This window comes from Babylonia areolata, chromosome 31, assembly GCF_041734735.1.
Source record: "Babylonia areolata isolate BAREFJ2019XMU chromosome 31, ASM4173473v1, whole genome shotgun sequence".
Lineage (NCBI taxonomy): Eukaryota > Metazoa > Mollusca > Gastropoda > Neogastropoda > Buccinidae > Babylonia > Babylonia areolata.
This window is the reverse complement of record NC_134906.1, coordinates 29,579,481-29,594,480: the sequence shown is the minus strand read 5'-3', so window position 1 is coordinate 29,594,480 and position 15,000 is coordinate 29,579,481. Positions and strand designations below refer to the sequence as shown.

The window sequence follows — 15,000 nt, the reverse complement described above, 5'->3', positions numbered from 1 at the left end:
TTCATCCTCTCTCTCTCTCTTTGGTGTGTGTGGGGGGTGGGGGGTGAGGGTGGAACGGGTTGTTTAATTCATTATGTATGTCCTTCTGCATGAATACCTTTTCCCTTCATTTATTAGTAATAGATGTAGATTAGCTAGGACAGATTGGAAGAATAGGCTATGCCTAAAATCTTAATCCTTGAATAAAAGCGTTTTGAGTTCTGAGTTCTGAGTTCTCTCTGTGTGTGTGTCTTACTTACTGTGACCCAATGAATGCTTTCTTTCATACTGTTTGTCAGCTGGCTTTTGGCCTTTCAGCTGCAGGTGGAATCTTTCCTTTCTTTCTTTTTCTTTCTGTCTTTCTTTCTGTGTGTGTGTGTGTGTGTGTGTGTGTGTGTGTGTGTGTGTGTGCGTGTGTGTGTGTGTGTGCGTGTGTGTGTGTGTGTGTGTGTGTGTGTGCGTGCGTGTGTGTGTTTGTGTGTGTGTGTGTGTGTGTGTGTGTGTGTATGTGCGCGCGCGTGCCCGCGAGCGTGTTTGCGTAGGTGTGGGGGTGCGTGCGCGCGCGCGCACGCGTGTGTGTGTGTATGCGTGTGTGCGCGCGTATGTTTGTGTGTGCGCGTGCGTGTGCGTGTGTGTGTGTGTGTGTGTGTGTGTGTGTGTGGGTAATCGTGTGTGGGGGGGGGGGGGAGGGGGGGCGGGGGGGGGGGGGGGGGGGGGGCAGGATGGGGGCGGGGGAGGGGGGGGGGGTGATCGTGTGTGTGTACAAACGCAAGTTATTATTATTGTTGTGGCGGCGCCATCTGAGTGTGACATGTCACCGCTTTCAATGTTTCGTCTGTGCGGTTGAACAGGTTTGCATGTCCCCCCCATACAGCGAAAATGAACTGGTCATACTACATAAAAAAGATGTACTATGCATATATATAAACATGTCTTTGTACTATGCATGTAAGTTATTGATGTATATGATTATAATGTATATAAGTGTATCGGCTTCCTTGTTTGTGGTTGTTTTTTTTTTTTTTTGTTTTTTTTTTTTGTTTGTTTTGTTATTGATTTGTTTTTGTTTTTCTGAAGGATTTCCTTTTGTGCATGCATTTTTTCTTGCCCCCACCCCCACCCCTTATTTGTATATTTCATTTTTTTTTGTTGTCAAATTTGTCAGGAGAGCTGGATGTAAAAAAAGCAATTATGCTTATTCCCTTACGCTCTTGGAATAAACTCTCTCTCTCTCTCTCTCTCTCTCTCTGTCTCTGTCTCTGTCTGTCTCTTAATAAGTATATTACGCATCATTTTAATTATTTCAAACTGCTTCCTCCAAACCAGTCTGCATTTAAAGCTTATCAGTCATGTCACACCGCATTAATAAAAAAAATCTAGTAGATCAGTGGGTCACCAATATGAATAGCACTGAAATTACTGGAGCTCTTTTTGATGATTTTGCTAAGGCCTTTGATGTTATTGATCATCATCTGCTTTAACGTAAATCAAAGATATATGATTTATCTCTCAATACTTTAGAACTCATTCCATCCTTTCTCTCTTACAGAAAAAAACAACAGCTTGTATCAGCTTAAAGATCCGATTCTACAATAGTGTCCATTAATTACGGTGTACCCCAAGGTTTTGTTTTGGGACCAATTTTATTTTCTGTGAATCAAAACAGCTTACCCTTATCATACATAGGCACCATGGGAACTGTTTGCTGATGATACCAATGTACATGTCAATAATTCTAAATTATATAAAGTATACTCTTCTCTTCAGAAAAAAAACATTGAACAACTGACTGAATGGTCTGAATTTAACTACATGAGTCTCCATCCGAAAAACAACAACTTCAACTTAATAATTACAACAAGACAAAAGCATCAAAATCTGCCTGTAGATTGCTCGTCTATCTATATCAATAGCGATATGATCGAAGAAGCTGACCAACATCAAATTTTCGGGTTCACAGATGATAATAAGCTATCATGGTTACATCGCATTTCGTTATTATGCAAACAAGTATCAAACAGTATCTATCAGCTATCTCAAATAAAACACATTTTGAATCATTGAGGCGAGCATTGAAATTAATTCTTGTAAAATCCTCATCACTAAATCCTTCTGATTACAGAGCTGTGGATATTTTCCCACTAACAACTAAATCTGAATATAAGAATGCGCTATTCCTGTTTGAAATTGTGTCTGATTTTTCTCGCTGTTCTTTTCAAAACAGATTTGTTATTGACACTCACCGTCATGTACACACGATTTCTGTACCGCTTCCAAGGATTGATCTATTCAAGTCCAGTCTTTCTTACTCAGAAGGTTACTTATGGAATGAAATGTCATCATGTATAAAATTGAACACAGTTAAAAGCATCTCATTTTTTAAAAACACACATCGTGCATATCTCATGAAAAATCTGTAAAAGTACTTCACGTTATTATGATAATATTATCCACAATTTGATACTGATCATTAACAATTATTGCGTTTACACCTGTATGTCTGTCTCTGCATAATTATGTCTGTCTACCTGTCTCTCGATTTCTCCACCCAGTCTCTCCTCTTTCTCTTTTCATTTTTTCTTCTTCCTTCATTCTTACTTTCTCTCTCCTCCATTATATTATATCCTTTTCTTTTCATTTTCCCCAACAGCAGGTGCCATCAGATCTGTGACGCAATGTCTGACGTCATCGGTCGTGACGTAGACAGGGGCTGGGCCTGGGTGGTCCTGTCGGCTGCTGCGTTGTGTCTGGCCCTGCAGGAAGTCTACCTGGTGTCTCTGGGCATGTTCCAGGTGAGCTTCTTCTTCTCCTCTTCTTCCTCCTCCTCCTCCACCTCTTTCTTCTTCTTCTTCTTCTTCTTCTTTTCCTCCTCCTCCTCCCCTCCTTCTTCTTCTTCTTCTTCTGCCCGTTCTCCTCCTCCTCATTTTTCTCCTCCTCCTCCTTCTTGTTCTTGTTCTTCTTCTCCTCCTCCTCCTCTTCTTCTTCTCCTCCTCCTCCGCCTCCTTCTTCTTCTTCTTCTTCTCCTCCTCCTCCTCATCCACTTCCTCCTCTTTCTTCTTCTTCTTCTTCTCTTCTCCTCCTCCTCCTCCTCCTCCTCTTCCTCCTCCTTCTTCTACTTCTCCTCCTCCTCCTCCACCTTGTCCTCCTCCTCCTCTTCTCCTCCACCTCCTCCTTCTTCTTCTTATTCTGCTTACCCCCCCTCCTCCTCTTCCTTCTTCTTCTCCTCCTCCACCTCCACCATGTGTGTGTGTGTGTGTGTGTGTGTGTGTGTGTGTGTGTGTGTTTGTTTGTTTGTGTGTATGCATGTGCGTGTGTTTGTGTGTGAGAGTGTGTGTGTGTGTGTGTGTGTGTGTGTGTGTGTGTGTGTGTGTATGCAGTGCGTGCATGTGTGAGTATGCACAAGTTTTTATATTGATATGCACTTGTGTGTATCCGAATTTCTACTGTATCTGTGTTTGTGTATGATTTTCGATTTATGTTCGTACCTTGTTATGTACTATCCCCCCACAATATTCCTTGTGACCCCGGTACACTTGGTAATAAAGACATATTCTATTCTATTCTAAAACACGTTTCCCATGGGACAGTTTGGGGCACTGATGCATTTCCCTAGGGAACATCTGGGACATTAGTATGACTTTTGTGTGTATGACAGTCTATTACCACCATGGTAGCAGCTAAGTAAGTTTTAAATGATGGCAGTGTTTGTTTGACTTTATTTATTTATTTATTTATTTATTTATTTATTTATTTGTCAGTCATTTTATTTATTATTTATTTCTTCATTTGTTTATGTATGTATGTATATGTATATGTACGTATGTATGTATGCACTTATATACCTATGTATGTATGTATGTATGTATGTATGCACGTATATACCTATGTATGTATGTATGCTGCGTACATACATGCATGCACCTATGTATGTATATACCTATGTATGTATGTATGTATGTATGTATGTATATACCTACGTATGTATGTATGTATGTATGTATGTATGTATGTATGTATGTATGTATATATGCACGTATATATGCACGTATATACCTACGTATGTATGTATGTATGTATGTATGTATGTATGTATGTATGTATGTATTCACGTATATACCTATGTATGTATGCATGTATGTATGCACGTATATACCTATGTATGTATGTATGTATGTATGTATGTATGTATGTACGTATGTATGTATGTATGCACGTATATACCTATGTATGTATGTATGTATGTATGTATGTATGCACGTATATACCTATGTATGTATGTATGTATGTATGCACGTATATACCTATGTATGTATGTATGTATGTATGCACGTATATACCTATGTATGTATGTATTTACCACCACCCGCTATCGCTCCATTGTTCCTCAGCTCCATCTTTCATGGAGGCTGTGTCCGTGCTGTTAGGGGGTTCCATATTCTCCTTTCTAACAACGGGGAAAAAAAAAACCTTTTCGTAAAACTAATTGCACAATAAAACATGTACGTCTGCATGCTTGTGTCAACATTGTTGAGTTGATTGAAAACTTTTTTTTTCTTTTTTGCACAGAAAAATATACACTTTAACATGAATGGCAACATGCATGTTTCAGCATGCCCAGAAAGTTTTTTTTTTTTGTCCCCGCCCCCCTCACCCCCCATACCACAAAGTGTACAATATAACAAGTATGGCAACATGCATGCACTAACAGGCGGAGTTTCTGGAAACGTTTTTGCACTGAGTAAAGAACTTGATATGATAACATGCATGTGTCAACGTGCCCCAGAAACTTTGTCCATACCACAAGGGGTACAATATAAGAATTATGACAACATGCATGCATCTACAGGCTGAGTTTCTGGAAATGTTTTCGCACTGAGTAAAGAATATTATATGGTAACACGCATGTGTTAACATGCTAAGTTTCTGGAAACGTTCTCGCACCGAGTAAAGAATATTATATGGCAACGCACATGAGTCAACGGGCTAAGTTTCTGGAAACGTTTTGGCACCGAGTAAAGACTATGATTATGGCAACACGCGTGTGTCAACAGGTGGAGTTTCTGGCGGCCTTTTCAGGAAGTCAGGGGTTTGTGGCCCTCATCTGTTCCTTTGCGGTTGGCGGCCAGGCCTTTGTGGGTATGTGTCGTGTCTTGTCTTGTCGTGTCTTGTGTCTTGTCTTGTCTTGTCTTGTCGTGTCTTGTGTCTTGTCTTGTCTTGTCTTGTCTTGTCTTGTGTCTTGTCGTGTCGTGTCTTGTCGTGTCGTGTCTTGTCTTGTCTTGTCTTGTCTTGACTTGTCGTGTCGTGTCGTGTCGTGTCGTGTCTTGTCTTGTCGTGTCTTGTCTTGACTTGTCGTGTCTTGTCTTGTCTTGTCTTGTCTTGTCGTGTCGTGTCTTGTCTTGTCTTGTCTTGTCTTGACTTGTCGTGTCGTGTCGTGTCGTGTCGTGTCTTGTCTTGTCGTGTCGTGTCTTGTCGTGTCGTGTCTTGTCTGGTCGTGTCGTGTCTTGTCGTGTATTGTCTTGTCGTGTCTTGTCGTGTCTTGTCTGGTCGTGTCGTGTCGTGTCGTGTCGTGTCGTGTCGTGTTATGCCATGCCATGCCTTGTTTAGTCGTGTGGCACGTGTCTTGTCTTGTCTTGTCTTGTCGTGTCGTGTCGTGTTATGCCATGCCTTGTCTTGTCTTGTCATGTCTTGTCGTGTCGTGTCGTGTTATGCCATGCCTTGTCTTGTCGTGTCTTGTCTTGTCGTGTCGTGTCGTGTCGTGTCGTGTCGTGTTATGCCATGCCTTGTCGTGTCGTGTCGTGTCTTGTCTTGTCTTGTCTTGTCTTGTCTTGTCTTGTCTTGTCGTGTCGTGTCGTGTCGTGTCGCGTCGTGTCGTGTCGTGTCGTGTCGTGTCGTGTTATGCCATGCCATGCCATGCCTTGTTTAGTCGTGTGGCACGTGTCTTGTCTTGTCTTGTCTTGTCGTGTCGTGTCGTGTCGTGTTATGCCATGCCTTGTCGTGTCGTGTCTTGTCTTGTATTGTCGTGTCGTGTCGTGTCGTGTCGCGTCGTGTCGTGTCGTGTCGTGTCGTGTCGTGTTATGCCATGCCTTGTCGTGTCGTGTCGTGTCTTGTGTCGTGTCGTGTCGTGTCGTGTCGTGTTATGCCATGCCTTGTCGTGTCGTGTCTTGTCTTGTCGTGTCGTGTCGTGTCGTGTCATGTGTCGCGTCGTGTCGTGTCATGTGTCGCGTCGTGTCGTGTTATGTCATGCCTTGTCTTGTCGTGTCGTGTCGTGTCGTGTCGTGTCGTGATATACCATGCCATACCATGCCATGTCGTGTCGTGTTATGCTATGCCTTTTCTTGTCTTGTCTTGTCTTGTCTTGTCTTGTCGTGTCGTGTCGTGTCGCGTCGTGTCGTGTCGTGTCGTGTCGTGTCGTGTCGCGTCGTGTCGTGTTATGTCATGCCTTGTCTTGTCTTGTCTTGTCTTGTCTTGTCCTGTCGTGTCCTGTCGTGTCGTGTCGTGTCGTGTCGTGTCGTGATATACCATGCCATACCATGCCATGTCGTGTCGTGTCGTGTCGTGTCGTGTCGTGTCGTATCGTGTCGTGATATACCATGCCATACCATGCCATGTCGTGTCGTGTTATGCTATGCCTTTTCTTGTCTTGTCTTGTCTTGTCTTGTCGTGTCGTGTCATGTGTCGCGTCGTGTCGCGTCGTGTCGTGTCGCGTCGTGTCGTGTCGTGTCGTGTCGCGTCGTGTCGCGTCGTGTGTCGTGTCGTGTCATGTGTCGCGTCGTGTCGTGTCGCGTCGTGTCGCGTCGTGTCGTGTCGTGTGTCGTGTCGTGTCATGTGTCGCGTCGTGTCGTGTCGTGTCGCGTCGTGTCATGTGTCGCGTCGTGTCGTGTCGTGTCGCGTCGCGTCGTGTCGTGTCGTGTCGTGTCATGCCTAATTATGCCTAAAATCCCAATCCTTGAATGAAAAAAGAAAACGTTTTGAGTTACGAGTTCCTATCTCTCTCTCTCTCTTCCCCTCTCCCTCTCTCCTCTTTCTCAACCTACCCCCCCTCTCTCTCTCCCTCTTTCTACCCCCCCCCCCTCTCTCTTTCCCTCTGCCCCCCCCCCTCCCCCTCCATTCTTTCTCTCTCTACTTTACTTCGACTTGCCATGCTAATGTCATCAACTAACGAAACAATTATTAAACAGTTTGCTATTTACTTATGTAGAGCTTTTTAAATTTCGCAGTGTACTGTGTAATCAGTCATTAGGAGTTGTGCATTATCCAGTCAGTAGATTATCATTTGCACCTTATCATTCGCTTTTGTCATTGGTAAAATTTTGGTTTAGAATGTTGGTTCACTGCACTCCCTTCCTGAGGGGCCATGGCGTCTATTGAATAAGCTATCCGTATCCGTATCCGTCTCTCTCTGTCTCCCAGGCCCAGTGGCTGGGATCATGGCGGACCAGCTGACTCATCGGACGACGATCATGGTCGGGGGAGCCCTTACGAGCTTGGCCCTGCTCTTTGCGTCGTTCTCACAGGATCTCACCACCCTTCTGTTGACCTTTGGCATCGTGTCTGGTGAGTTGGTTTGAAGGGGGGAGGGTGGGGGTGGGGGGTGATGGGGAGAAGGGCTATGACGTGTGGGGGTGGGGGTGGTGTGTGTGTGTGTGTGTGTGTGTGTGTGTGTGTGTGTGTGTGTGGAGGAATTTTTGTTTAATGTCCCGTCACACATATCGGTGATTGAAGACATTTTGTTAAAGTATTTATGAATACATCTGAGTATTATCGGTTAGAAGGGGTGGGAGATGTGGATGAATGATGAATGATGTGGATGTTGGGGGAAACTGGGCAAATGAGGGTAAAAATGTGGGTGAAATTTGGAGGAAAAAACAAACAAACAAAAAACCCCCTCTAAATACAGTTACAGGAAATTACTTAAAGGTGTGTGTGTGTGTATGTTGTTGTTGTCTTCATTTTAACGTCTTTCCACTTGAAGTGATATAAGACGGAAAAAACCCCGTGGGGGTAGGGGTTGTGGGGAGGGGGGGGGGTAAAAGTGTGTGTATGTGTGGAGGGTGAATAGGGAGAGACAACGCTAGGGAAAATGGAAACGTTATAAACGCCAACATGATACAACTATAACAACAAAAAACAAATGTCCTGTAGGACTACGCAGCAAACCTTCTGCAATAACAAATAACATATTGGAATTGTTAACAACACATTCAAAAGAACTTTTAAGTTCATAAACAAGGAAAATGCAGAACACATAAGAGCAGCTACAGGCCAGTTACACTAACATCACATACTGGTAAACTAATGGAAAGTATAATAATTTGAGAAGGCTGATGTACTATTGTCATAAAAAAATAAGATTATCCCAATTAACCAAGCAGCCTTCAGAGAGATAGATCTGCAATTGACATTCTGGTAAAACTTACAACACATGTAAAACAACAATTCGCTAGAAGGAAAAACGTTCTTGCAACTTTTTTTGATGTGAAGAAAGCCTATGATCAAGTTTGGCATGCAAAGTTACTCTTTAAACTGAAATCTGTTGGTGTGTGTATGTGTGTGTGTGTGTGTGTGTGTGTGAGGATAGGCGCTAAATAAGTATCTATATCTTCATATCATCGTATCCGACAATGACTATCCTAACAGCAGAGGAGGCAGCTGTGTTTGTAAAGAGCTTAGAGCCTGGTCTCCACTCCACCTCACTTCTCTTGTTCCTTTGTCTGGATGACATTGGGGCACCACAGACAACCTGTCACCCACCTTCCCCCATCCCCTTCTCTGCTTTCTGCTTCCCTAAGGGCCTCACCCAGCCTCAGACCTGTCCATTCTGGGATGTTGTCTTCCCTAAGGGCCTCGCTCAGCCTAAGACCTGTCCATTCTGGGATGTTGTCTTCCCTAAGGGCCTCGCTCAGCCTCAGACCTGTCCATTCTGGGATGTTGTCTTCCCTAAGGGCCTCACTCAGCCTCAGACCTGTCCACTCTGGGATGTTGTCTTCCCTAAAGGCCTCACCCAGCCTCAGACCTGTCCATTCGGGGATGTTGTCTTCCCTAAGGGCCTCGCTCAGCCTCAGACCTGTCCGTTCTGGGATGTTGTCTTCCCTAAAGGCCTCGCTCAGCCTCAGACCTGTCCGTTCTGGGATGATGTCTTCCCTAAAGGCCTCGATCAGCCTCAGACCTGTCCGTTCTGGGATGTTGTCTTCCCTAAGGGCCTCGATCAGCCTCAGACCTGTCCGTTCTGGGATGATGTCTTCCCTAAAGGCCTCGATCAGCCTCAGACCTGTCCGTTCTGGGATGATGTCTTCCCTAAAGGCCTCGATCAGCCTCAGACCTGTCCGTTCTGGGATGATGTCTTCCCTAAAGGCCTCGATCAGCCTCAGACCTGTCCGTTCTGGGATGTTGTCTTCCCTAAAGGCCTCACCCAGCCTCAGACCTGTCCATTCGGGGATGTTGTCTTCCCTAAGGGCCTCGCTCAGCCTCAGACCTGTCCGTTCTGGGATGTTGTCTTCCCTAAGGGCCTCGCTCAGCCTCAGACCTGTCCATTCTGGGATGTTGTCTTCCCTAAAGGCCTCGCTCAGCCTCAGACCTGTCCATTCTGGGATGTTGTCTTCCCTAAAGGCCTCGCTCAGCCTCAGACCTGTCCGTTCTGGGATGATGTTTTCCCTAAAGGCCTCGCTCAGCCTCAGACCTGTCCATTCTGGGATGTTGTCTTCCCTAAAGGCCTCGCTCAGCCTCAGACCTGTCCGTTCTGGGATGATGTCTTCCCTAAAGGCCTCGCTCAGCCTCAGACCTGTCCATTCTGGGATGATGTCTTCCCTAAGGGCCTCGCTCAGCCTCAGACCTGTCCGTTCTGGGATGATGTCTTCCCTAAAGGCCTCGCTCAGCCTCAGACCTGTCCGTTCTGGGATGATGTCTTCCCTAAAGGCCTCGCTCAGCCTCAGACCTGTCCGTTCTGGGATGTTGCTACCCCATCTCTTTTTCTGTCTGCCTCTCCTTCTCCCTCCTTGAAGTGTCCAGCAGGATCGTCTTTACAAGGCCTGTTGATCTTGTGTTGTGCACATGCCATCTCAGTTTGCGTGGTTTTTTTTTTGTTTTGTTTTTGTTTTGTTTTTCACAGTGACGAGCGAGAAGATGTTCATAGGGCCCAATGGCTTTGATTCTGTTCCATATCATTCTTCCCTATTCTTCAATACAAGGGCATCCAGTCATGACCTGGTTGCTGCCCGGCCCCCTTAGAGTGTAAGGAGTTAAGGACCGAAACACTTAACTGAGGGAGGGGGGTGGTAGGGGGCTCCTTCTATGAAGACCTTGTACTGCCCAGCTGTCCCTAGAGTTCCTGATCACTTCCCTGTGTCACTTCCCAACAGGGCTGGGGGCAGGGCTGACCTACACGCCCTCAGTGACGGTGGTCAGCAGCTCCTTCCACAGGCACCGCACGCTGGCCAACGGCCTGACTCTGGCCGCCCCGGGGCTGGGGCTGGTGGTGGGGCCCTACGTCATCCGCTGGATGATTGACAGCTTCGGCTGGCGCTTCGCCATGGCCATGTTTGGGGGGGTGATGGCTCAGGTAGTGATGGTGATGATGGTGGTGGTGGTGATGGCTCAGGTAGTGATGGTGATGGTGGTGGTGGTGGTCATGGTGATGGTGGTGGTGGTGATGGTGATGATGGCTCAGGTAGTGATGGTGATGATGGTGGTGGTGGTCATGGTGGTGGTGATGGTGATGGTGGTGGTGGTGATGGCTCAGGTAGTGATGGTGATGATGGTGGTGGTGGTGATGGTGATGGCTCAGGTAGTGATGGTGATGATGGTGGTGGTGGTGATGGTGGTGGTGGTGATGGTGATGGTGGTGGTGATGGTGGTGGTGATGGTGGTGGTGGTGGTGGTGATGGTGATGATGGCTCAGGTAGTGATGGTGATGATGGTGGTGGTGGTGATGGTGATGATGGTGGTGATGGTGGTGATGATGATACTACTACTACTACTACTACTACTACTACTACTACTACTACTACTAAGAACTAGTAAATATAACAACAACAACAACAACAACAACAACAACAATAATAATAATAATAAAAATGATAATAATGATAATAATGATGACGTAGTGGCCGTCGACGCTGTTGTTGTTTTTGTTGTCATTGATGCTGATCAGGTTGATGTCACCGTCCACATAGTTTCGGGGCATGGAAAATTAGACTGCAGCAGGAGATTGGTTTCTGTTGTTTTTTTCCTCACCCATTTAACACAAATAACCCAGCGCCATGCTCTGTGCTTCTTTCAGATCTGTGTCCTGGGAGCTCTCTTTTTCCCGCACGACTCAGCGAACCCTAAAGCCGCGCTGTGCTGCCCGTCAGCCCGCAGAATCAAATCCGAAGACGACCCTGCCCTGAAAACCTCAGAGACCACAACAAAACTCAACGCTGACACTATCCGTCCGTCAGATCACTCACACAGACACAGGGCAGACCAAGACAGCATTTTGTCAGGTTCAAGGACGAAGCTAGAGGTCAAGTCTGGGTCAAGGAGAGAGCTGCAAATTCTGATAGGGTCAAGGTCAGACCTTGGGGTCAGGTTATCGGGATCGAAAAGGGAACTGACGGAGCTAGAGGTCACGTCGGGGTCAAGGACAGAACTACAAATTTTGATAGGGTCAAGGTCAGACCTGGTGGTCAGGTCGCCGGAGTCAAAAAGAAAACTGACAGGTTCAAGGATGGGGCTGGAGGACGACTGGGGGTCAAGGTCAAGGCCGGTGTCCAGGACAGGGCTGCCAGTGTCGGAGTTTGGCTCCGTGGTTCTGAACCAGTCAGTGGAGAACCTGAGGAGGAGGGAGGTGGTGGAACCCGTGGCTCCTCTGAGGTCAGTTTGTGAGAGATTGGGTCTGAAGGACTGTGTTGTTGTTGTTGTTGTTTTGAGAGATTGGGTCTGAAGGACTGTTGTTGTTGTTGTTGTTTTGAGAGATTGGGTCTGAAGGACTGTGTTGTTGTTGTTGTTTTGAGAGATTGGGTCTGAAGGACTGTGTTGTCGCTGTTGTTCTTGTTGTTTTTCTTGTTTGTTGTTTTTTGTTGCTGTTTTTTTTACTTTTTAGTCTTCTTTGTTTTTGCTGCTGTTGTGATAGTTCCTTTGTTACTGCTGCATTCGTCTTTCTTCTGTGTGCAACTCTCGATTGTTCGCTGAGAGACTGTGCAGTGTCAGTGATGAGTCGATTGTTTGCTGAGAGACTGTGCAGTGTCAGTGATGAGTCGATTGTTTGCTGAGAGACTGTGCAGTGTCAGTGATGAGTCGATTGTTTGCTGAGAGACTGTGCAGTGTCAGTGATGAGTCGATTGTTTGCTGAGAGACTGTGCAGTGTCAGTGATGAGTCGATTGTTCGCTGAGAGACTGTGCAGTGTCAGTGATGAGTCTATGAATGCAGAACTAGGCTTAACTCTCTCCATACGAATGGCGAAAGAGACGACGTTAACAGCGTTTCATCCCAATTACCATCATCAAAATATTGCAAGCGGAACGTTCTTATACTGAAGAGGTGAATGTTGACAAAGAATACCACAGTTCTGACGACGGAAGCTAAAGGTTGGGTCATTCAGACACCCACTGGACATCCTAGGGGTCTGTGTAGAGGAGAAGAGAGGACTGGCCGTACTGAGTGAGTTAATGTGAAAAGAATGTGTTGCTTTCGTTTGTATTGCACTGGACCGTGTTATGTCCCCTCTCTCTTTCTGTCTTTTTCTCTGTCTCTGTCCCTGTCTCGCTCTCCCTCCCCCTCTCTATCTCTGCCCCCTCCTCCTCTCTCTCTCTCCATCTCTTTCTCCCGCTCTCTTTCTTTCCACTCGGTATATACATTATTTGTGTGTGTGATGAGAATGTTGATTTATATTGTTTCTTTGTTTGATCTTATGTTTCCTGTTAATGTATTGTTCCCTCCTGTCACATGAACTGTACAGTCAATGACAGTAAAATATCAGAGCGTCAAAAGCGTCTTTCTTTCCACTCTCTCATCTCTCTCCCTCTCCATCTCTCTTTCTCTCTCTGCCCCTTCTCTCTCCATCTATCCCCCCCCTCTCTCTCTGCCCCCTCTCTCTCCTCTCTCACTCTCACCCATCTATGGTTAAATTTGCATTACTGATGGCTGCCGAAAACAAACCAGTAGTGATGAATGTTGTGAACTTCGTTTAAATCTCTTGCCATTAGGAACAGAGTTTAAAACCCCTTCAGAGCCTGAGGGAAAAAAAAACATTAGAAAGTGGTGTTTCAAGTCATGAAACAATATCCAAAAAAACAATAAGCCTAAAACTGAATAAACGGTTTGGAGATATACCCACTCTAGATAAACCGTGTGAATTTCCAGCCTTCCAGAGTCATTTCCCTTCATTTGATGACGTCATCAGTGACATCACTTATGCACGTACGTGATACGTTGTATGGCAGTCAAGGCGTTTTCTGTTCAAGGGCCAAGGCCTATACATTGAAAGCATGCTGTGTCCGTATGTCCTGTCTGTGTCTCTGTCCAGTTTCACACGGAGGGTGAGAGGCCTGTTGTGCCAGAGGTTCGTGTGGCTCATGTGTCTGAACCAGGTGTTCATGATGTGTGGCCACGCCATCAACATCGTCCTCTATCCAGCCTTCGTCAAGTCTGTGGGGGTAATCCTCCTCCTCTTTCTTCTCCTTCTCCTTTTCCTCCTCGTCCTCCTCCTCCTCCCTCTTCTTCTTCTCCTTCTCCTTTTCCTCCTCCTCCTCCCTCTTCTTCTCCTTCTCCTTTCCTCCTCCTCCTCCTCCCTCTTCTTCTTCTCCTTTTCCTCCTCGTCCTCCTCCCTCTTCTTCTTCTCCTCTTCTTCATCCTCCTGCTACCCCCTTTCTCCTCCTTCCCCCCTCTTCCTCCTCCCTTTCCTGCTTCTCCTTCTCTGCCTCCTTCTCCTTCTTCTCCTGTTCCTCTTCCGTCCCCTCCTCCTCTTCCTTATCATCCTCCATCTCCTTCTCTTTCTTCTCATTCTCCTCATATTCCTCCTTCTCTTTCTCCTCCTCCTCTTCTATGTTTATATTTGTATTTGTATTTCTTTTTATCACAACAGATTTCTCTGTGTGAAATTTTGGCTACTCTCCCCAGGGAGAGCGCGTCTCTACGCTACAGCGCCACCCATTTTTTTTGTATTTTTTCCTGCATGCAGTTTTATTTGTTTTTCTATTGAAGTGGATTTTTCTACAGAATTTTGCCAGGGACAACCCTTTTGTTGCCGTGGGTTCTTTTTCGTGCGCTAAGTGCATGCTGCACACGGGACCTCGGTTTATCGTCTCATCTGAATGACTAGCGTCCAGACCACCACTCAAGGTCTAGTAGAGGGGGAGAAAATATCGGCGGCTGATCCGTGATTCGAACCAGCGCGCTCAGATTCTCTCCCTTCCTAGGTGGACGCGTTACCTCTAGGCCATCATTCCACTGAGGTAGACAGCCTGTTGTGCAAATACCTCCATGTTCGTTAAGTGTTTAATGCTATGTCTTCGACCAAGGATAGGCGCTATTTTAGTATCCATATTATCATCATCATCACCATCATCATCATCACCATCACCACCACCACCACCATCATCATCATCATCATCATCATTACCATCATCATCGTCATCACGAACACCACCACCACCACTATCATCATCACCACCACCACCACCACCACCACCACCACCACTATCATCATCACCATCATCATCATCACCACCATCAGCATCACCATCATCATCGTCATCACCATCACCACCGCCACCACCATCATCATCATCACCACCACCACCACCACCGCCACCACCATCACCATCACCATCACCACCACCACCACCACCATCATCACCGCCACCATCATCATCATCACCACCAACACCACCACCGCCACCATCATCATCACCACCACCACCACCACCACCATCATCATCACCGCCACCACCACCACTACCACCATCATCATCGTCATCACCATCACCACCACCACCATCATCATCATCACCACCACCGCCACCACCACCACCATCACCATCACC

The 15,000-nt window shown here is 46.2% G+C and overlaps 1 protein-coding gene across 2 annotated transcripts in view; it reads left to right on the top strand.

The window, feature by feature from the left end:
- LOC143275895 (uncharacterized) overlaps positions 1 to 15,000 on the top strand; it is a 27,165-nt gene that overhangs the window by 5,847 nt on the left and 6,318 nt on the right. The window contains exons 2-7 of one of the 2 annotated variants that reach the window (XM_076580219.1): positions 2,630 to 2,771; positions 5,031 to 5,115; positions 7,390 to 7,533; positions 10,335 to 10,534; positions 11,255 to 11,829; positions 13,482 to 13,611. In XM_076580219.1, coding sequence (XP_076436334.1) covers positions 2,630 to 2,771; positions 5,031 to 5,115; positions 7,390 to 7,533; positions 10,335 to 10,534; positions 11,255 to 11,829; positions 13,482 to 13,611 — 1,276 coding nt within the window. Of the gene's footprint in view, positions 1 to 2,629; positions 2,772 to 5,030; positions 5,116 to 7,389; positions 7,534 to 10,334; positions 10,535 to 11,254; positions 11,830 to 13,481; positions 13,612 to 15,000 lie in introns of those variants that run through there. The other variant, XM_076580220.1, reaches the window with a different exon arrangement.